The sequence below is a fragment of the Chlamydotis macqueenii genome, chromosome 2 (genome assembly GCF_036417535.1).
Source record: "Chlamydotis macqueenii isolate bChlMac1 chromosome 2, bChlMac1.mat, whole genome shotgun sequence".
Lineage (NCBI taxonomy): Eukaryota > Metazoa > Chordata > Aves > Otidiformes > Otididae > Chlamydotis > Chlamydotis macqueenii.
In genome coordinates, this window is record NC_141557.1 from 59,665,445 (window position 1) to 59,688,593 (window position 23,149).

At 40.4% G+C, this 23,149-nt stretch overlaps 1 protein-coding gene across 1 annotated transcript in view; it reads left to right on the forward strand.

The window, feature by feature from the left end:
• Nucleotides 1-23,149, forward strand: part of CNTNAP2 (contactin associated protein 2) — a 1,234,090-nt gene that overhangs the window by 1,205,580 nt on the left and 5,361 nt on the right. Inside the window, exon 22 of the mRNA XM_086743072.1 lies at nt 11,065-11,295. Within this exon, the coding sequence (XP_086599198.1) occupies nt 11,065-11,295 (231 nt within the window). The remainder of the gene's footprint in view (nt 1-11,064; nt 11,296-23,149) is intronic.

Genomic DNA, 23,149 nt, shown 5'->3' on the forward strand with positions numbered 1-23,149 from the left:
GGATTTTTCCCATTGTTAAAATAAATGATGTTTTTCAGTACTACAGATAGGTTGGTATTGTCTATACCAAAAGTGGATGTTTTGATCCAAGAAAAAATAAATTCCAAATGAAGAAGTAAAGCAAACAATTAAAGTGGTGGAAGAAAAATGACCTACTAAGTCACAGGAGTCTCATCCTTGCTGGCATTCTGCTTTTCATTTGCTTGCTATTTTCAGCCTTTTGATAACTGAATTAAAATTGCCACTACTTAGGAAGGTCATTGGTTATTCATAATGTGGCAGGGTGCATATCTTCTGAAAAATGTCAGTTATCAAAAAACTGTAATTTACATATTACATCGTATTGAAATCCAAAATTATAGGTGCAATAGCAATGGATTTCTTTCTTCTTAAAAGAAATTAATTTATTTTAAATTAAATAAATAAGAAAAAATATGTGGGACTGCTGAAGAAGTTTTATCTTTGTGATACTAACATCCCTAAAAGCAGTTTCATAGCAAACAGGTTGCAGATCCTTACCTTTTTAATTAAAAACAACCCCCAAAACTTTTAAGAATACAGAAGGTTACTATAAGGTGTATATGGTATATGAATAAATATAATATCTTACTGAAAAATAATTTTCCAGTTCTAGTTTCATACCATGATTCATCTTCAAATCATTATTCTAGCTTTTTCACCATCTCCAAGTGAGACAGTAAGAGAAGCAAGGGAGGACGGAGACAAGAGAGCCTACCCACTCTTTGATGGGACTGCAGTTTTGTTAAGATATTTGAGACTGGTGATATAGGACACAAAGCGCAGTATGAGGGCACTTGCAAATAGTCATAGAAGGGTATCCATTAAACCACAAAGTAATGATCAGACTGAAATTATATTATTTTAATATAATTTGAACAAAAGCACAATATAACTAAATGCACTGGAGTTTGGCCAAGACACATTATGTTTGACTATAGGCTGCAAGAGTCTTATTTGATTATTTATTTAATTATTTACTGGCCTGAAAAGCATTTGCCTCTGTAAGACATAAAAGCACACTTAAGCAAACCATATGAACAAAACTGCATATTTATTTTGCATTCTAATACTACCTCTATATATTTGTTTTACATCCTTCTCTAAGAGTTATGAAAGATGCTGTGAAGTTTATTTATCATGAGCATAAATTAGAATGGGCTTATAAATCCCACTGAAATACAGTGTCCCAGACAATTCTGATGATGTTTTGTCTGTGATAACAATTTTTATTTCTTCGTAGTGATATCTATAATGATAAAATTACTCAGTTATTTTGTCAGTCATTTAGATTTGTGGTTGGTTTGTTTTTAAAGGAAATTTCAGCTATGTAATTTCTTCTCCTCCATCATATGCTTCCTCTCACTCTGCTTAGAGCCTGCCTGCAGACAAGTAGATGAAACATTTAATTCTTTGCTGTGGATGAAACACCTGGTGGTGGCTCTCCTGCGGCTGCCCTCCATCTATGATTCAATTGCTCTTGCATCATCTGAAGAGGATAGAAGACGGGTGTCGTAGTTCAGCCCCGATCAGGACCAGACTACGCAGTCTCTCTCTCACTCCCCCCACCCTCCGAGAGAACAGGGAGAGAAAATATAAGGAAAAACGGCTCAAGGTTTGAGATAAGGACCGGGAGAAATCCTTAAAGTCACCGTCACGGGCAAGACAGACTCGACTTGGGGAAAACTATTCATTTATTACTACAAACAGCAGGAGAATGAGACAGAGAACAAGATAACCTCCCTCCACCCCTCCCTCTTCCCAAGCTTAACATTATCTCTACTACCTTCCCCTCCCGAGTGGCACAGGGGGGAAGAGGGAATGGGGGTTGCGGTCAGTTCATCACATGTTGTTTCACGCCGCTGCTTCATGGTGTGGGGGTCCTGCTCCGTTGTGGGGTCCCACCCCTACGCCACAGTCCTTCGTGGAACTGCTCCGGCGTGGGTCATTTCTTCCACGGAGTTCAGTCCCTTCAGAATGGCTGTCCCAGCGGGCCCTCCATGGGCCACAGCCGCCTTCAGGCATCCACCTCCCCCGGTTCGGGGTCCTTCACGGGCTCCAAGTGGGTCTCTGCTCCTCCGTGGACCTCCATGGGCTGCAGGGGGACAACCTGCTCCACCATGGTCGTCACCACAGGCTGCAGGGGAATCTTGGCCAGGAGCTGCATTACTCCTCCCCCTCACTTCTGAACTGACCTTGATGTCTGCAGCCGTTCCTCACAACAGGCTGGTAGATGTCTCTCAGGATCCTTTTTACATCTTATTCACTTCTCATCTCCTCTCCACTTCTTACAGCCAGGCCGGACTGAGTCGGACCCAGTTGGCTGCCTGGCGAGAGGCCAGAGGGTGAGGCCTGCAAGGCCCATGAGGCCGGCGCCTCCCCCTCTGCGCCTCTGCCCCGGCTCAGCTTCTTCACATCTTCTCTCCTCTTTTTTTTTTCTGTTTTCCCCTTCTTAAATTTGTTATCGCAGAGGCGTTATCACGGAACATTCTGCTACCAATTGGCTCGGCCTTAGCCAGCAGCAGGTCCGCCCTATGCCCGGCCGAGTCCACTGAACAAAGGGGAGCGACTTCTAGCAGTTTCCTACAGAAGCTACCACCTTAGGCTCCCCCTCACTAACAAAACCATGACAACGGGGTAGAAAAAATATCATTGTTCTTGAAGATAACTGAGATGCTTCTTATGCAGTTTTGCCTTGAGAACTGCTGATTTCTGCAGCTTGGGTTACATCACTGGGTACTGAGCGCTTTGCTTCTCACTCAAAAGATTTCCATTAGCCCTCAGGAGAGTTTGCAGTCAAGGTACGTGGTACAGCCTGACTGAACATTAGTGTCTTGTTCTGTCGGCTCAGGCTGCTATCTAGGTGGGTGTCCTTTTATAGCTCTCCCAACATTTGGGATTCCTGCTTTAAACAACAGGCTGAGCTTTTTGCTTCTGGTACCTGGAGAGAATGATTAGTTGTCCAGAGGAGAAATAAAATGCAATACAAGTTTATGAAATTACTGTATTACTACTCACAGTTAGTTATAAAGGGTAGTGCACAGAGAGGTCTCTCTTCCCCCAAACCTGTCACAGAGCTGACTGTTTACTCCCATTGAGGTTCTGCCCCCAGCTGTACACTTCTCAAGGGCGGCTCTTGAGTGGCAACATTTGAAGACTTCTGCCAAAATCAAGACTTCTGATGTCTGCATGTTAGGTATCATTCCTTGGCATTAAAAGGGCCTGTAGAAACTTGGTATTTCTTCTCTTTTGCCCTGATTTTGCATTGTTCCATTACCCTTGGGAGAGCTTTCTTTTTTATCAGTGGAAATGTGCCATACAAACTATGCCTCCATGAGTGACCTTTCCAAAGTCATGAGAAGTTTGTGGGGTATTTTTAAAAACTATTTCATTTTATTTTTATATTTAAAATCAATGCGCATAACTTTTTTACTTAGGTCTCAAAACATCTCAAGTGAGGCATATCCCAACTACAGGGTAGGGAGAATTTTTTGTGTCCTACTAAGAGAGAGGGAGAGAGTTTGATGTGAATATATGAAGTGACTCACTCAAGGTTATATAGGGAGTTGGTAGCAAAATGTGAAGAAAATACTTGTTGCCTTGAAAGAGTGATGCTCACTTTTACTGTTGGCCTTAGTTTTGTGGTTTTTACAATGCAATTACGAGGAACTTCGCAGGATCAGTTAATTCCCTTCTCATTAAAAGGCAGTGTGAATTCCTGAATAATAACTCCTGCTAGCTACACGTGGAATTTTAAAATGGAAAATTCCAAGAAATCATACATCTGATATGAAATCTTGAAACATTCAGTAACTATACAATCAGTGCAGAAGGGCAGAAAAAAAGTCCAACTTGTTCTCAAACCCTCTTCATTTGTGGCAGTGTGAAACCAGGTTGCTGTCAAATAACATCTCTGTTTCATAGCATTCTTCACAGTCCCTTTTCTGACTGAGGAGCTGCAGTTCAGCACTACTCTTTATTATTTCTGCAATAATGAGACTCTGATAGGAGTACATTTCACACTGGTGATTTATTGTCTCCATTACAGTGTGCCCTGAAAGCTGTAACTTGTCTGCCAGGGGCTGGGTTTTGGAAGCGCTCCAGGGCCGTGGCACAGCTCCCAGACTGGTTCAGGTTCTTTAATCCTGTGTATTTTTCATCTGGTTTGTTCATTTCCAGCTTGTGCGGAAAGTATCAGGAGTGTTTCATAAAGAAATTATCTTTGTTTCAGCAACGCTGATAAAGCTTCTACTGCAACTAAAACATACACTGAGCTGTTACAGACTTCATAAGTTATTTTTCTCTTGTTTGCACCATGGATGAGGCCATTGCTTAAGTGTCAGGCAGCACGTGAAAGCACCGTGTATTTGCTGTGCAACAGTACCAGTTGGCACTGCTGGGTTAATGTTATTTCCTTTTGTTTCTGGCACAGTGCTTCATACACCACAAATAGCATCTTCTCCATATTTCAGTGGGTGGTCAGTGGGTTTGTCAGTCTAGACATAAACTGTCTAAACAAAATTATTCCATACAAACTATAATTTCTTATAAAAGAAAACCAGAAAAGTTACAATAAGTAACAAAACTACAAAGAAAAAGTTAAAATAGCCACAGAAGGACCACAGCCATACTGTGGGCAGTACGTGAAGGCTCTGGAAGGCAATCAGGTGTAAGCATGTCTGAAAGCATCTGGCTTTGGGATCTGGTCAGGGGTCCAGGGTGAAGGGGATGGCGAGTCTCTCTGGTGTGTGCCAGAGGAGGGAGTGACAGGATGGCTTTCCCAGCCCCATAGGGGCTGGAGGCCACCCCGCAGATTCTCACCACGTTTGCACCATCCCCACAAGCCCCTGGGCACCATAAGCATATTAGTGTGACAGCAAAGGGACGTGGGGAAGCATCCGGATACTGCCTGGCCCTTGCAGACCTGTGGACTGAAAAAAAATTTGTCTGCTATGTGGGATTTCAATTTTTGCATAAAGAGGAGTCAGTTGTCATTTGCGCTTGGGTCCATTCTTACGGACCGCGCGCCCCTTTGCTGCCCTCAGTACACTTGTAACAAGTTCTCCGAAACTGAGCATCTTCTCCCACCGATACGAGTGTCTAGAGAGCAGTATGCACTAGCTCAGTTTTGAGTAATGGACAAAATAAAGTTCCTGTTGTTTTCATGCTCGGTTTGTACCACATACTAAATTTTAACTTAGAGACTGAAATTAAAGGCAAGGGAAGCCTTTACAGTAGCGGAGTTTGGTGCCCACACATGCCTATATGTGCATTGCTGGTTTACATCAGCTACAGCTCCATTAATTGTCATTCCTGAGAGTTTAGCTTCTTTGCTTCGTACTGTGGCTGTTTTAGTGTATCTGATATCACATGTGGTATCTGCACAGTTAAGTGGTACTTGTATGCTTTTTTATAGAAATTGCTGATCTTAAGACAGAGACGGTATAAACAGCCAGTAAGCAAACAGGTGCTTGAGCTTCATACTGGAGGACATTCGTTACAATTTTCCCTTTGTCTAGTGTTATCCCCCTTTTTCGGTGTATAGTAATTGCTCCTGGCATGGATGTTTTAGTCCTGTGGCTTCATTCTAGCAGGTGTATGCCACCCCAGATAGGTTCTCCCTGTGACTATGTACTGTATGTGATTCAAGCCAATTTATTTATTCTCTTGGTTTTCTTTACACTGCACCAGTCCTCAAGTATCAGCATGTGTCATGGTTTAACGCTGCATTGAACCACTCCAGCTAGGCATCAAATACTCTAAATAAGAGAAAGTGCTTTAGTAATCTCAGTGGATTGTGACTTCTTGAAATCAATAGCTTCCTTTCAGCAGAGTTTAAACTGCTTTCTATTATGTGGAGCCTGATGCAGTGACACAGAAATGCTTAAGATGCCAGTTGGGCTGATCTTTGAGCAGTGGATAATGTAACAAGGTATCCTTTTCAGTATAGGGGACAAGAGAGCACATGGTGCTTTATTTCACAGGGAAAATCTATTGCTATGATTGACCCAAAAGCAATTAGTGGTTCATTTAATTGAATTGGTGAATTCACTTGTGCAGTCTATTAAAACATTATGTAGACATAATTCAGCTTCAATTTAGTACAGCTAGCTGAGGGGTTATACAGATTTATAACAGATTACCTTCTACCTACCCACTGAGTGGATGCTTAAGATTAAGTGAAATAGCAGAGTATCCTGGTAGTTCAGACAGAAATACTGCCCTATGGCAAAGCTGGGCTTCTCCCACTGCTGATACAGCTACTCTTTTTTCAGAATTATTAAGCTGTTGTATTTCTGGGTGTAAATGGGTACATATAAATAGGTCATTGTCCTAAATCCAAACAGCTGGTTTTTTCAGCATTTTCAAAGCAAAACTCAAATGATGTCTTGTCTATAGTCTTTAGTAAAGTGAACTGACAGGGCTTTGGTTGTGCTGCTGAGACTTTCCTTTGTTTAAAATGCATCTTCTGTCACCAAAACCACTTCAGTATATAGTGCTTTTCCTCTCCCTGTTCTGCTATGTGCTATTTCAGGCAGAGCTTTCCCACTGTCAAAGAAGAAGGAAGAGCTAGATGACTATAACATTTACTGAGAGCCTTGCTGTGCTAGAAGTATCTGTAGCTATGCTTTATTTCTAGTTTGAAGGACATCACTGGAAAATTCCAAGGGAATTCATGACAGGATATTTATTACATACATTGTTGTGTGTACCCATAAACAGTACTTCAAGATAATACATTTCCTTCCTAATGGAACATAATTCACAATAAATAGATGCCTTGATCCTCTCTGTATGTATTGAACACTATGCAAGGTTCAGAATTTATTATAACTTTCTGTATCAATCTGCATTTCCAAGTCCTATGTAGAAAAAAAAATATACAGATCATCTAGAATAGGAAAGATACTCAGCAAAGATATTCTGCACATATGTTTAATAAGAAGAGTTTTTGTGAGTTTACAGAGATCTGCAGTGAGAGTGTTTCCCTCTTCCATTACGACTGACTCTCTCCTCTCTCCGTCTCTTCAAGGTCAGTGTGTAACACTCTCTGTGGCCATCTTTCCACATATGTGGCATGACTATACAGGTATGGCACAGTACTGTGCAGGATTGCATAGTTTTGTGCTGTAGAGCCTTGTGTACGTGTGAATGATTCTAGGATCCTCACATGGGGAACTTTACATAAGTAGAAAGCTTTCTGTTTCATCTATGGAAAACCTGCTTAGGGCTGTGGAACCAAACACATCTTTTTTTTTTTTCTGCCAAATCAGGCTGTAGTTTTTCTCTAGTCTTTCTAGGTCATACTACAAGAATGTATAAAAAGTAAATGGTAGAGTTCAGCAGAGCTGGACCTCGCCAGCAGTGCTATAACCTTTTGTGCTGTTAGAAGCACCATTGTCCTTTGAGCTACTCTATAATAATCTTTTACTGGTAGATATGGGAAGTAGAGAAGGGAGAGAAAGAGTAAATAAAAACTATATTTGGCAATGTGTCTGCTCCTATAAGTAGCTTATCAGATGTATGCTAACTAGGTCAACTTTGGGAATAACCTGAACCAAACTTTATTTTTTTTGTCTTGTAATAGTGCCTAGGCCAGATCTGCAACTGTGCATCTACAGGTAGTGTAGGGCAAAAAGGCTTAAAAACCAATTAACTGAATTATACTGATTAGTATTGCTATATGCTACTTATACATTTATTACTTATCTATTACTTATTTATTAACTACTACTTACTTATTTATTAACTTGTAGCAGCTTCTAGCCCCCCTCACTAAATAAAACCAGGACGACTATGTACTAGTTATGTACACTTTTTAAATTTTTAAGTAATCTGAGTATGCAGTTACATACTTATTGTGTGAATGTTCAGTGTTAAGGATTTGTATACTGCAGTGCATCTGTGCTAGAATATGTTAGCTTGAATGGCCTCTCTCTTGTAATTATGGTCTTGATCTCCAGTCAGAAGGTTATGTGGTCAAGGAAGCAAATGGTTAAAACCAGCTGAAGTTTAAGAAGGCCTATAAATGGTATTTTTTAGTCTTTCATTACAGAAATGTTTGTCGGTAGGGTGCCAGTGCAAAGTAGTTGCATTGCACATTTCCCTTTATTTTAAGTAATGTGATTGTCATATTTTCTTTTTCTCCCTCTTTTGTTATAGGGAAAAAATTGAATTTTAGTCATGACAACAAAGGCTTTTTTTTTTATATAATCATTACCCTCTCCAGGGATGGGTTTATAGCAGGTTCATATACACAGGGAGGCAAAGTCTAATGGCCTAACATCAGAGAGTATTGGTGTGCTGAGCACCATGGGACACACATGGGAAGGAACATAGTCACAGTCACAGAAATAGGATGTTCTCAAATGGGAAGGAAAAGGGAAAATGAGGGGACGGTGTGGGTAGAACAAATAGAACAAATTAATAGAACAAATCTATTAATATACAGTGGATCACATAACGATCTAATGCAAGTATACTAGTAGATGAGAAGCTCAACATGGGCCGACAATGCACACGTGGAGCCCAGAAAGCTGACCGTATCCTGGGCATCAAGAGAAGCGTGGCCAGCAGGTTGAGGGAGGTGATTCTGCCGCACTACTCTGCTCTGCTGAGACCCCACTGCATCCAGTTCTGCGGCCTCCAATATAAGAAGGACATGGACCCGTTGGAGAGGGTTCAGAGGAGGGCCACAAAGATGATCAGAGGGCTGGAGCACCTCTCCTATGAGGACAGGCTGGTAGAGTTGGGGCTGTTCAGCCTGCAGAAGAGGAGGCTCCTGGGAGACCTTATAGTGGCCTTCCAGTACTTCAAGGGGGCCTACAGGAAAGACAGAGACTGTTCAATAGGGCCTGTTGTGACAGGACTAGAGGTAATGGTTTTAAAATAGAGGGAGGTAGATTCAGATTAGATATTAAGAAAATAATTTTTACAGTGAGGGTGATAGAACACTGGAACAGATTGCCCAGAGAGGTGGTAGCATTCAGGGCCAGGTTGGATGAGGCTCTGAGCAACCTGATCTAGTTGAAGATGTCCCTGCTTCTTGCAGGAGAGTTGGACTAGATGACCTTTGAAGGTCCCTTCCAACCCAAACTATTCTATGATTCTCATTTTCAGATTATGCATCTTCCTTTTATATCTTCATGCTGGCAAGGGAGGACTTAAATGTTGTATGCTTACCATTCTAATATGGTTGGAAAGACAGAAAAGGTACAGCTTAGTTCTCTGTGAAAACCAGTAAGTTGTTTTAATTGTGCTCAAGCTTTGTCCAGTTTCCACCAGTTTTACCACACTTCATGTTTAACATGTAAACTCAAAAAAATAAAGCGTAATTGAAGTGCCCTGCCTAGTTCGTAGCCTTAAAACTCCTTGTATGTATCCCTGATGGAAAACCCTCAGTACTCTTAGGAACAGCATTGACGTATGTATCATGGCAGTTTCTAGGGAGTTCAGACAGCAGCTCAGACCTCGTATAATTGATCCTGAGTTGGTTAGAACTGAAAAGAGACTCATCCAAAAGGTTTGTTATGTGTTCTCTAATAACTCTCATTTGACTTTTTTGATAGCAAAACTCAGACCCAGATGTACTTTGCTTCCCAGCTCTTCCCCAAACTCTTACAATAAAACTCTCCTACTTTCTTCTTACATCTCTCAGGAGAACCTTATTTCTTTTTTTTCTGACACTATCTTGTGATTTTTATATATCATTTTTTCCAGAAACGCCATTTTTCAAGCCCTTATCATTATTCCTATCTGAAAAGCGTACCTTTAAACAACCTGGGTCTGCTCCCTGTTCTCTGTCCCTGGGATACCATCTTGCTTTGCTCGGCTCAGTGGGATTTTTTTACACTAGCTTCAACGGCCAGACGTTAACTCCTGTCCCTGTCGGCCCAGGGAAGGGGAGTTGGAAGCATCTTGGTGCCTCTGGAGCAGCGCTCCCCTGGTACAGCACAAACATGAAGCTACTATGTGTCCTTTCACTCCGTAGAAGAAAGTAAGCTAAACTCCTCACTGCTATGTAAATATTATATTAGACACTGCAGTGGGCTTTGAAGTGTTAATACCTCCTCTAACTCAGCCAGCTGACGGAGAGTGCTGGTTTTGTTTCGGTTGTGACTCAGGCTGTCACAACACATCCCAGCTGTGAGTGGCCTGCAGGCTCCTAGGTAGTAAGGGCCTATACCGTGTTTTATGGCTACCATTTCAGGATAATTTTAACTGATGTTTTAGAAGGGAGAAAACTGCTTGGGCTTGGGGGGCTTTGTAGGATTATGGCTATTTTAGAGATCAAGGACGAAGCTCCATGCTCTGCTGATGGATGCCAGCTGCCAGCTTGCCTGTCAGTGCATGGCAGCAAGGTGTAAAATGGCCAACTAGGGGCAGGCTCTCAGCCAACACTGGCCTGGTTGCGGAGGTGCAGGAGAATGCGTGCAGGTCCTCAGCCTGCAGCAGGGGTGTACAGGCTCCTGTCACCTCTCACCACTGCCAGGGGAAGGAAGGAAGGAGGCTGGAGAGGAGTGCTTTTCCACCTTGGGCCAAAGGGATGCATGGTCTTTTGGCAAAGGGACACTTGGTCTCCTGGTAAGGAGACAGGAGTGGGACAGGAATGAATGTGAGTGGTCCCAGCCCATTGAGAGGGACTGGAGGGCGATGTGCCGGGGTGAAGGAAGGGGCATCTCTCACAGCAGCAGCTTCAGCTGGGAGGAGAGACCCTGGTGATGACTGTCCGTCTGCATTCTCTTTCACCACCTCTTCTTGGGGAAAAGACGTTTTTCATGGTCTTTTGTTCTCTGATGACTGCTTCACGCCAGCCTTTCATTTTAATGATATCATAGCAGTGAAACCGAGTCACATCAAGGCCTGGAGGATTCCAGCTTTAATCTTAATGTAAAGACACCTGGCAGGGTCTGGCACATTCTCAGTCTCCTGAGAGAGAGAGACTTAGGAGCTGAGCTCTGGGAATCAAGTGTTCAGACCAGCTGAGCCTTCCAAAGCAGTGAATTGTTTTGATTAATCCTTTTTTTTTCCCTTAATTTCCTATAGAAATTGGGAAGATTGACCAAGATATATATAAATACAACACCCCAGGATTCACTGGCTGCCTATCAAGAGTACAGTTCAACCAGATTGCTCCACTGAAAGCAGCTCTGAGACCTACCAACGCCTCCTCTCACGTCCACATCCAAGGAGAACTAGTGGAATCCAACTGTGGAGCATCTCCACTCACCATCCCACCAATGTCAGCTGCTACTGACCCGTGGCACTTAGACTCAGGTAAGCTGGGGTTCATGCTACGTTAGCTCAGTGGAGCAGTTCACAGCAGAAATACATCCACCTTCCTCTGTAAGGAAAAACAAAACTGAGTAGATGTGATTGACAGATGACTGCGGGACTATAATCACAGCAGGAAATGCAAAGATTGAATGACAGAGATTTGCCACCGCTTCTAAATGCAGTTACAGGATATATTCTTTGCCTTTTTTTAAAAAAAAAACCCTGCTTTATTTTTCTTTTCCATAAGATTTACACTGTTTGAGTTTTGACGTAGCTGCTGTGATAGCACTTTGTAGTATTGGGTATGTAGTCAGCAAAAGGTTGCAAGTACAGATAAATAAGGTACAGTAGCATTTCTTATGCTATATTCCTAATAAGTGACTATATCGTAGTCAGCTTCATACAAAAAAAAAAGCAAATCTAATTTTAGGTATAAATACATTTATATAAAGTGCTGATTTGTTTTCCGAAATGTCTGCTTTCCTCAGGCCATGTTTAATGGGAAATCTCATTAGTCATGATGGCATTAATATCATGCTGAAAATGCCGGAAAGCTGTAACAATTGCTGATCCCAGCAATCTCGTCCTGCTTTGTGACTGACAGTCTTTGAAAGTATATGTTGTGCTTAACTTTAGAGGGCTTTTTTCTCTCTTGCTTCTTGAGTGTCAGGTAAATACTTTTTAAAAAAAATCTATTCCCTTTAGATCCACAGGGTCAGGTGTACGTTGACCATTGACCTCTGTCTTGTACTTTGTCCTCATTCTGATTTCACTTGTAGCAGTGTAAAATAGAACCTGTCCTGGCAAAGTGGATGGGTTTACAGTGGTGTAAAATTTAAATGCTAGAGGAAAAATGGGATTCATAATGATTTTGATTCTGATTAGTCTTTGCCTATTGTGTTTGGAGATCCAACCATCTGACAGTTTTTATATGAGAGGGAACGGGTATATATGTCTTTTTTGAAAGTATGTGTCAAGGTCATACCTTTGGGTTTTGGAGGTTTTTTTTCTTGCAATGTCCAGGAACTTATTGCAGCCTTTCATTTCAGCTCTTCTTCAGTATAGAAGTAGGGCAGGTGTTTGTAAAGAGAGGCAGATATTCCAGGGCTGAGGGTCTCAAACATTGATACAAGCAGTATCATGCTCTAAAACCTGTCAGTGCCTCCTTGCTGCCATGCCATTGTAAGATTTCAGTACGTCTCTTCCTTGTTTGTAACATGCAGTTTCCTACTTGAACTTTTTCATCATGAATTAGCAGTCCCTTTCTTCTCTGAAATTATTAGGTCAGTTTGTACCTGAAGGTTATGTTCTGTGTTCCTCTTTCTATAAAAGCACATTTCCTGAAGGATGTGTTACTGGTTCATGCTTTGAAATTGTGCCGTGAACTTCTTAAGGATGCACTACTGCTGTGAATCTTGTGCAGCTAATGGCTTTTGGTTGTGAATTTTGGTTGATTTCTTTTTCCTACACTTAATTCGACTGCAAGCTAGTAAAATACTATGGTGGGATTTACTTGAGGTATTGGAATTGTTCCTAATAGCTCCTAGTATTAAAAGAAGGAGGTCCTGTTTGTCCTTGCTACATGCTACTACACTTGTCCTCCGTGTCATCTTGAAAATTTTTGCTGAGTTGATTCAGCTTTGTTGACCTGACAGGTTACAAACTTACACATTTTGTTCTGGACTGATTGCAGTCCTCAGTCATGGAGCCTGCATGAAGGGTATCAGGGAACATACAGCATGCAATTAGGTTGGGTCAAGCTATCGGTTAACTTCTACCCAGTAAAAACATTCTCATTGCCATAGCCAGACTTGACTGTTTCAAGTCATGGACAGACAAAGTGCAAGTGACTCACCTTGATTTTTGGTGACGGGAGTAAGACTGGGAGCTAGGAATTCCTCCTTTTATCGTCTCCAGCGCTCCACAGCAGTAGAGGGAAAAGATCATATTACTTTAAAGACTTCTAGTGAGAGACTGCTGTACACTGAAGGGAGCAACAATGTCAAGTGAGTTACTATAGAAAGAAATTTCACAGCAAGGGAGTCATGTTTCATTGGGGCAGGAGTGAAAAGGATATTCAGGTGTGGATGAACAATTCCTGGCTTTCAGTCCGGGTGACATTTCCATGATACAAGTAGGAGGTACCACAGCAACTCATTTATCGGCATTAGGTAATAACAACGTAGTCTTTTAAAAAATATCTCTGGTGGTCTGACATAGCTACCTTTGTTTCAGTCTCAGGAAAAATACATACTGTAGACTGTGTAACCTTGCACACAGATTATCTTGATTACTAGTAAATGAAAATGTTTGAATTTAGTGTCACTTTGCATTAGCAAATCAGCAGTTTGCACTGAGGATTTTTTTATGTTTCCCAAACCCTACCAGAAGACTTTCTAACACAAATTGTGTTGAAAGAGAAAATGGAAAAATCAGAGGTATAAGTAATGGTTCCCATTGGCTCCAGAGATGGAATAGTCTGGTACTCTCAGTGAGAATTTACTCCTTCATTAAACCAGCTGCAGGGGTGAAGACAAAAAGCTCTTTTGAAATTCACAGGAACATTTGTAGTGGTGCTAAAGCAAAAGACACATGCACTCTACCACAAAGAAATGGTTGCAAAGAACATGGCTTTGAAAGTAGCAGTTACTAGGTATGGGGTTTCTCATTTCATACATGTTTTTATTTGTAATTTTTATTGTTACATCTCCTATTCAGTTTTAAATAGATCTTAACAAAACATGAGAGTTGAGGACAAGTGGTTTGTAGTGGAAAGGGAAAATCAGGAAAAAATTTGTGGCAAGTATCATGTGGTTTAAATCTCATTCAGTAACATATTGTACACTCATCCTGATTTATATTTTGAGTTAAGTGTAGATTTATAGCTTTTCTTCTCCAATACTGTGGAATTGAGCTTTGAGGGTTGAAAAATGTTGTAGGAGGGGATCAAGGATAAGTATCTAAATAGGACAGATACACCAGAAGGCAGATGTTATGATCCTTTCACCTCTAAACTGCAGTGCTGAATCAGACCTTATGGATAATTACTAGATCTTAAGCAGGTTCTGCCTGATGGACGACCTACATCACTAAACGTTTGCCTTAAACTTCCATGTAGTTACTGCGTGGACACCTCCTGCTAGCTGCAAAACATTTTGGATGCCCTAACAGAGAGGCTAAAGGGAAAATCATAAAGACGCACATCAGTGACTTGCAGTTGATCCTTAGAGACAGGTTCAGGGATTTATCAATAAGAAACCTTGTTGATTTACTCCCCAGACAAATGGGCCATACAGCTGCTTGATTCATTGTCTTGCACTTCCTAGCCTTGAATTTCACATTTACAATATTAGTTCTTTTTAAATGTCTTGGTCATAAAAATGCCCGTGCTCTCCCTCCCCACCGCTGGCTGGCATTTTGAGGTGCTACTCAGATGTTAAACCATTATCTTGTTCAGCTTATGAGTATTCTTGCAATGCAGTCTTTTCCTGTTGCTATGGCGATCCTTTCTTGGTGGTGATGAAGCACAGGAACTCAACAATTAATTCTTTTCTAGAATGTGACTTTTTGGTGATTTTTTAAAAAGTCAATAATCAAACCCTAGCAGATCATCAATATAGTTCCCTTCCTGTATTTTCCTCCCATCCATATTATCTCAATTATATCAGACAATCCAGTTTGCCTGGTTAAATCAAAAGGAGTGTAAAAAGGAAGCAAAAAAGAGCTCAATCAATTACCATATTAATTTAAAATTACGTGTCCTACCTGTACGTGTTGTCTAAACCCAGTGAATTACCTGGTCATAACATGCATTTCAAAACAGAAGTTATAATTGCATGCCTTTAACTACATTAGCATGCATTTTAATATCTTTTACTGTAGCATATGTAAAAAAAGCTAATAACTAAGGGTTTTTTTAATATCTCAGTTAAATTAGCTGAGATGTATGTCACTGGTAACTGACACCTTGTTCATTGTTGAGAAGCAAAGAAAAGCCCAAACAAATGATTATTTTTGTAGTAAATGAACTCCCACACCTAAAATGCCTTGTACTTAAAATCAGAAGATGCATTTTATCGGGGTGGGGTTGTTGAGTTTGTGAGTGTTTTTCTCTAAACATTCTGCAGTTTACTAATGAAGGTTCACTTCCAAACTGTTATTATCTGTATAAAAAAAAAATGAAAGAAACCCATTACATGTATGTACCCCTCCATTTTAAGGTAAAATGTGCTCCAGCTTGCCAAACTACCTGATCTTGAATTTAGTAAAAGCAAAAAATGCCGGAAGAGGCAAGGTCATACAACAGTTGACACACCATGCTTTACCAGTTCTAAACTATCATGGCACTATGTAGCTGCAAGATGCATTTATTCTGAGTATGAACAGAATGGCATCTAGAGTATTTAATGTGGAATTTATTTAAACCCATATTAGCTTCAACATATTAAGAATTAAATGGAGCAAGATTAAATGCTACGTCTGCAATGTTCTTGCAAATGGTGTGACTTTTTTCTGACTTTACATATTTAAACCTTAAAAGCTCTTTATTTTTCTAGAAGGTGAAAGGCTGTGCCTTTTAAGAATCACCAGCTTACTTTGAAACCTATACTGAGCATGTCTGACAAAACCATTGTATGGAGATGTGCAGCACTGTGGTAAAGATTAAAACAGCTGCCTGCAGGATTAACTCTATTTTTTTGTTACAAATTCATCCCTCTTCCTTTAACAAGTGATGGCAGGAGAATTGGGAGGGCTGAATACTGCCCATATGATCCATGCTCACCTGATTGGCCAGCTAATTACCTTTGTCAAGCAAAAGATAGCAGTCGATTTCTGGACTAAGAGAAAGTGTCACTCGTATGTTACTGCTTACAGTGCTCAAGGTCACCTTCCCAATTCATACGCCATTGGTTGACTTGCCATCCCACCCTCTGACTGCTAGTACCCATATCTCAGAGGGCAGAGCAGCAGCATCTGAGGAGAAGCTGTGTCAGACGTGCAATGGTACAGATGTGGCTACAGAGACAGGAAATAGCTCTTGTCCTTGTCAAGGGCTTGGTGTGAACAGGACAGTGGGAAGGTAGGATCAAAGGTGTTACTTGCTGAAGGGCAGTGATTCCACCCTCAAAATGGTCTTAGGTTGCAAACACACAAACAAAAGGGTCTCTCTTGGCCACAGACATTGAAGAGTCCTGTACGCATCAGTGAATCCAACAGCAGGAGGAATAAAATTAATGGTAACGTGTGATGCAGCACTCATTAACGTCTCTAAGGGATGGCAGGGGAGCACGGTCACTTCTCTGGGCTTCCTGCAAGAGCCAAGCAGATGGGACAGAAGAGGTGCATCACTTTTGATCTCCTAGGTGTTAGCAAAATAGATGTGAAGGCAGTCACTGTGACACTCTTCCTTTTCCAAGCATAGCAAAAAGGCTTAGTTACCTGTACTGCAACCAGAAAATTATGCCAGATTCTCTCTTTGAAGTTATTGATTGTTCAAGGTGGTTGTTTGGTTTTTTTTTATTTTTATTAACGTAGCATGTAAACATTGGGAGGTCTGTCAGTAAGCTAGTTTAATATTTATACTTGCTATACAAGATATAGAAGATGCACATGCAACCTGCCCTGCAGGCCACCAGATTTTTCCATTGTCAGATTTTGGTGCATTTCTGTGATTGAGTTTCCTCTGCTGAGAGTGACCAGCATTCATCCCCAATTCTCCCAGTATAAATATTGTCTCAGAAGTCCATGGCCTTGACCTGAGTTGTTTACAAACAGGAAGGTGGCATTTTTTTCAGTTGGGGATTAAGTCTATCGGAAACTCATAGCTCAGTTTCTAAGCACCAGGTGTTTCTTGCAGGCAAGAAGGTAAGCGGTAAATATTGAGATGCAAGTTTCTATTTTTCTCCTCCCCATTGAGCAGCTAACTAGGAAGAGCATCTGTCTGAAGATCGGCACAATCAGTGTTTAATCCTTAAAAAGCTTAATTATGGTGCTTGAATTGCTGTAAATCTCTCTGTTGATTGAGAATAAAAATGCCTCCCTCAGGCTCATCTAGTTCCTTCACACAATGTGCGTAGCTTTCTCTTACCTTTAAGAATATATAATTTCAGTGTGAAATTTCTGACACTCTATCTAGTGTATCAGACAGCTGACAGACTGCCAAGCTTGTAAATTCTTCTGGCATTCATTGAGAGACCAGCATTGTAGCTGTTTCATAAGCAGTGATTTGAATGTTAACGCTGCCATCTAAAGTCAAGACAAGAAGGTGGCAATATTAAAAAGAGAATGTTTTCCATCCTCTGACAAGACTATATTTTCTGCACAAGAACTAACTATAACTAGGAACATAGAGATGGCATAAATTAGGAAAAAAATGAAGTATAGAAGGAAGCATTGAAATGCCTGAGCACTTCATGTGACTGCCTTCTTTTTCCTTTCCTTAGGCTGAAAAGCACTTCACTTCCTGTTTAAGAGGTTATTCTAGACTACAGTCAGGTCATTACAGCTATTAAAGTTTATTTTAGATTTAAACTCTCCAGTCTGATTCATTCCTCATCCCTAGTCTAAGCCTTTCTTTTTTTCATAAGTGGATGAATGCTGAAAGTGCAGAACCTGACCTTGCTGTTCAGATCCTGGCTGTGAGAAGCCCATTCTTCCAATGACCTCAATTAAGAGAGTCTGTATTTTTTTTTTCTCCTTTTTTGTAGCTCTTGTAAGTTTACAGGCTTGTTTGTTATTCCTGTTTGTTGGGTTGGATTTTTTATTTTTGGGTTTTTTTAGTCTTTTTCAAGTATTCCCTGTGGGTTCATTATCAGCAATTAGCTATATATGGCTAGGCTTTGGTCAGCGCTTAACTCCGCTGTTCCTTTGAGAGCACCGAGTGTTTCATATTTTGCATTAATTATAAAAGGAAGTATTTGTTTGTCTTTCTTAACAGCTGAAATGTAAGCACTGCTCATAAAATTTTCATGAAAGTGATAGCTTAGGACAGCATGACTAATACACTAGCAGTTCTTATTTGGAGTCATAGTGAGACCAAGTGTCAGACAGATGTTAGTAGCAGGAATTAAAAGACAGATGAGTTTAGGTCTTTGATGGATAGGGGTGCTCTAGTGTGCTGCAAATCAATTGGAAATTTGGCAGAGCAAATGTTCAGAATACTACTTCTGAGACAGAACTTGCTGAAATTCAAACTTCAGATAAACACAGTCCAAAAGTGATCCTAAATGTCTGCTCTCCTTTTGAAATAAGGAAGAAAAAATCTGTAGTATGCAGGTAGCAGTTACTAAATTTAAAAAGTGTTTTGGTCTTGCCTTCCCACTACTTTGTACAATTACTTGCTTGTGTGCCAAAGAAAGTGTAAAAGTTGCTATTGGGAAATGACCATACAAATGAGGAAGGAGGGGAAACTCACCTAACCCATCTCAACAGACACTGCAGGAATGTTTTCCCTGTTCTGTTTCATATTTCACCCAGGACTGATTTGGGGTACTTTAAGCTGCAAGGATGGTTCTCCTAATAAGGCACAAGTTTTTCTGTCCCTTTGCTAGGAAGATTGCTTTTTAAGACTAAACGAAAGAATATTGTACTGCCATCTTGGAGCAAGCCATTCATAAAACTCACATTTTGTCCTCTGCTTAAGAATATGGACAGCAACGTTGTAAAGAGTATGGACAGCCTGCAGAAGGAAATTCAAGGGCTGAGCAGATTCAGAAACGACTGTCTTGACTGGCTGCATTGTTGACTCTGGTGTCTAGCGATGAGAATTTGTATTGTCCCAGTTCATTGACCATGGACCGTTCAGTGATTTTTTCCCCCAGTGCTGCCATTGTTCATTGTTGGCATTTTCATTGTTCACTCCAAAATTCATGCTTTTTTAAACAGAAACATCCAGCTATTCTTTCTTCTGTGATCCCCGCTTATTTTCCCACACTGACCCAGGTGTTTGCATACAGGAGGGCTGTTCAGAAGACAATGTTTCTATGAAACCATCATTTCAGATGATTTTTTTAATATATGCTTATTTCACATTGGAATAAAAAGACATGATTGGAGAGACTTCACACTAAAAATGTAAAAACACAGGTTTTGTTTTCCATAATGTCTCTGCATGTCTCTCTCTCAGCAGAACTCAGCAGTAGCTGTCAGTAAAATCTCACTTGAGATTCAGTGAAAAATTTTTATTTTAAAAAAAATCAACCTTTCAAACTGTTCTTGATCTAACACAACATACCTGACAAAACTCCATTTAAATAATTGGTCCAAATAGCACTGATGATTGGAGGACTTTTTTGTCATTTATGAAGTTTTTTTTCTTGTTTTGTTCCTTCCCTGTCCCTCCAAGCCAAGAAGGTTGCAAAAGATTGAAGAAATTAGTGGATTTTGATCCAATGTTGAGAATTTCATGTTCCAAATAGCTTGCATTATTGATGACAGAGATAATATTTATAATTATAATTATAAGATTATATTTTTATAAAGTGAAAAGCCCTAATTTTTCCTCTAAGCTGCATGTCTGTTCTGGTAGTTTCAGAATTGCTGTGTGGGTGTACTTTTTCCAATATCCTGTAACTCGCATCAAAAAAAATAGGTTTGTCACTGTGAAGACTTCAATTTCCATAAAGACAGAAAAAAAATGGTTCATATTAGAAATGTACTTGTAACCCTCTAACACTGTAGTTGAGAGATCACTAAAAATTCAAATTGTAATGATTGACCCCATATAGCATGCTAGAACAAAAAAGACCTTTTACAAACAATATGGTTAGTAATATCTTTTAAATATTTTGTGGTTGGGTAAGTGTGGGTATTTTTTTTTAAAACTCATAAGTGTTTAATAGTAAAAATAACTTCAGCTAAATTCTCAGTTATATACTTACTTAAACCGTGAGACTTTATGTAAACTCTTTTAAAAGAGTTTTGTTAAACAGTCCTCCCTCAGAATCTGCTTTCAAATGCCTAGGAAAGCAGGAGTAAGGGTTAGTTTTCCTCCTTTCTCTGTTTTCAGCTTGGAGAAGCAGGAAAAAAAAAAAACCTTAAAAAAAAAGATAGGAACTTTCAATATAAAATTTGCCCTGGCAGCATAAAAAGACACAGCATTTTTAATACTGCTTCAGATTTTTTTCTTCTTTTTCTGAATTGTAGTTTACTTGTCATGGCAGCTCTTCACAGAGTCACACTCAGGACGAGAGCAGTGAGTGGGATGAGCACGGGCGGTGGCATGAGTGGGAAAGAGTGACTGGAGTCTATGGGCTGTGATGTTCACCTTTGATGTAGGGCTGTGTAATGGACTTGTTTACTCCTGCTCCATCATTTCTGTGCATGTGTTCAGAGTTTCTCTTGTAATCCAGTCCCTTCAGGAAGGGGAGTGCACCTGTAACCGCACATTAGTTTCTACTATCAGGAGTCAAGCAATTAGTTTCTGTACTTACAGTCTGTAATGAGGAGTGCTCTGTAATGTCAAACCAGAGCAGTCTTACCTGACAGAGTGACATAATTTGACAAAACACAGCCAAAGAGCTTGCTTTTGTTTTTCCCTGTGTTATGGTCCTGTGGAGAAATGTATTACTGAATGGGTCTAATGTCCAACACTTTCTCAAAATCCTAAGGTGTCAGTGAGTGTTTGCTCTCTTTGCAAGCTCAATTCTTGGATGCCTGGCTGCAAAACAGAATTAGGAGGAAGGATTGATAGTTCACATCTTTGCTTTTATTTTGTTCTCTCACTGTTCTACTTTTAATTAGTATCTTGATTGCTGGGGGATTTATATACCTTGTAATCACCAGATACAGTTGTTCTGTTTGCCTCTCTAGTTCGTATTTATGTGAAAACCAACTAGTCTTAATAATGGGAGAATACGTCTCAAAATTGTCAACATCCGTAAAGCTGAAAGGTCACAGCAGCCTTGCAACACATGTTTGTTCTAGGCTGAACAAACTCAACATCCAGCATTCCATGTGTTTCATCCATTGTTTGTTTTAGACCTGTGATCACTCCCATTCTTATTTTTTTTGGAGCAAATCTAAACTGTATCTTCCTTAGTGTGGTGCATTTTAACTAAGACTTGCCCACTCAGTAAAAAAGTTCAGTTAAAAAAATTGCTTCCAGTGGCTTGTAGTAACAAGGTGTATGTCAAAATGAGATTTGCCATTTACTTTGTACTTCTCAGTACTGATGTCTAGCTGAAAAGTCTTCCCATTTGGTTTAGGTTTTCTCCTTGCCTTTACGGAATAGCCTTTTCTCGTTCCTCTGCCCACTCTCACTTTCTGGAGAACTTTTCTATGTTAACAGGGTCATTTTGCATTTCAATTTTGAGGGTTTGGAAACAGCATTTATGTGGGATCCATTGTAAAAATTCTCCCTCTGAAAATGGCAGGTGCAAAATCATGCCTACTATAATGAAGCAAAATTATCATTCACCCTGTTAAATCAACAATATCTGTCATCTTTAACATCTAATCTTAATTACGGTCTGTTTATCCAGTCCTGTCTCCCCTTTCTATTCAGTGAGTGCTGCTGTATTGCAGCTGGCTGTGGCAATGACCATGCTGGATGATGGTGGGTCTCCTACTGCATTTTTGTGGTCATCTAAAATTTCAAATGTCATTAAAATGATGGCCAAAACATGGACTTTGCCTGCAGTCAGTCTTTAATCACTCTTAGGTGCTGCAAAGTTCCTTTAACCCCATTTACCCTGAGACTAGTAACAGAAAGTTGAAAAGTGCAAAGCATTAGTTCAGACTGTAGATTTACTCTGTGGTTATTGAAACTATGGCCTTGTAAACAGCAGCCCCTGAAAGAAAGAGAAAGTCAAGTATGCTGTGTCCTTTTATGTCAGTTAGCTTCAGGATGATCATGTTTGAAGCAAACCCGATGGCCTGTTGTGGGAAGACAGAATGCAAAGAACAGCATAACCCAGCTTGGGTTCTGGAAAGAAAACAGACGAAGTGATGTTCGTAAGCCAAAGATTAGCTTAGCATTTCCTGATGCAGTTTAATCCATCCCTACACTAGCTGTAGGTTTTAGGAAAATGACTTTGGTGTGTCCAAACAGCAGACTGATGGCTCTGTGCCACACCTGCGTGAGCAGAGGATTTCAGGGACATCTCTTGGGTGACTGTTTTCCAGGATAGATTAAAAGCCTCTTTGTTGTGTTCTTCATGTCTTGATTCACACAAGTGAGACCCTAGCTGCTCAGAGAAACCTAGGGAAGATTTAGAAAAAGCTGCTAAGGTAAGGAAACTTTTCCAGTACAGTCCTCAAACCAGACTGGAATCAGCTGTTCAAAAGCAACCTTTGTAGACTAGGTAATGAAGGAAAACAGAATAGCCCTATTCATGGCCTCAGCTAACAATTATGCAGCACACTACGTAGACCAAAACTCCTGCAGTATCCTCCACACACCCACCTTATATTACTTTCACAACCCACTTGCCAGGGGCAAGCCCCACGGGGGCTTTGCAGGGTAACTACATAGACTAACTGCACCTCTGTGCACTTGTGGGCAAGCAATGATTTGAAGCTGTTGAAGTACAAGTATCAGGCAGTGCGAAAAATCCTGCTGAGACATAATGTCACAGTGATAATGTGAACAGGAAAGAGGTGTTTCCAGCTGCGACAGAGAAATTAAGGCACACAGTTGTCCATTAGCAACTCACTCTGTACTTCATCTGCATATTATAGCCATGTGAGCTAGTTATTATACTACTGTGATTTAGATTCCCTTGAAACATGAGAGTCACTGCTAACAATATTAACTGTATCTGACCAGTAATTTTAAAACATTTTAGGAATTACTCTTTACAACCTGTGAACAGCACTCTATAATCTTCTGTGCTTTTGCCAGAGCATCAGTATC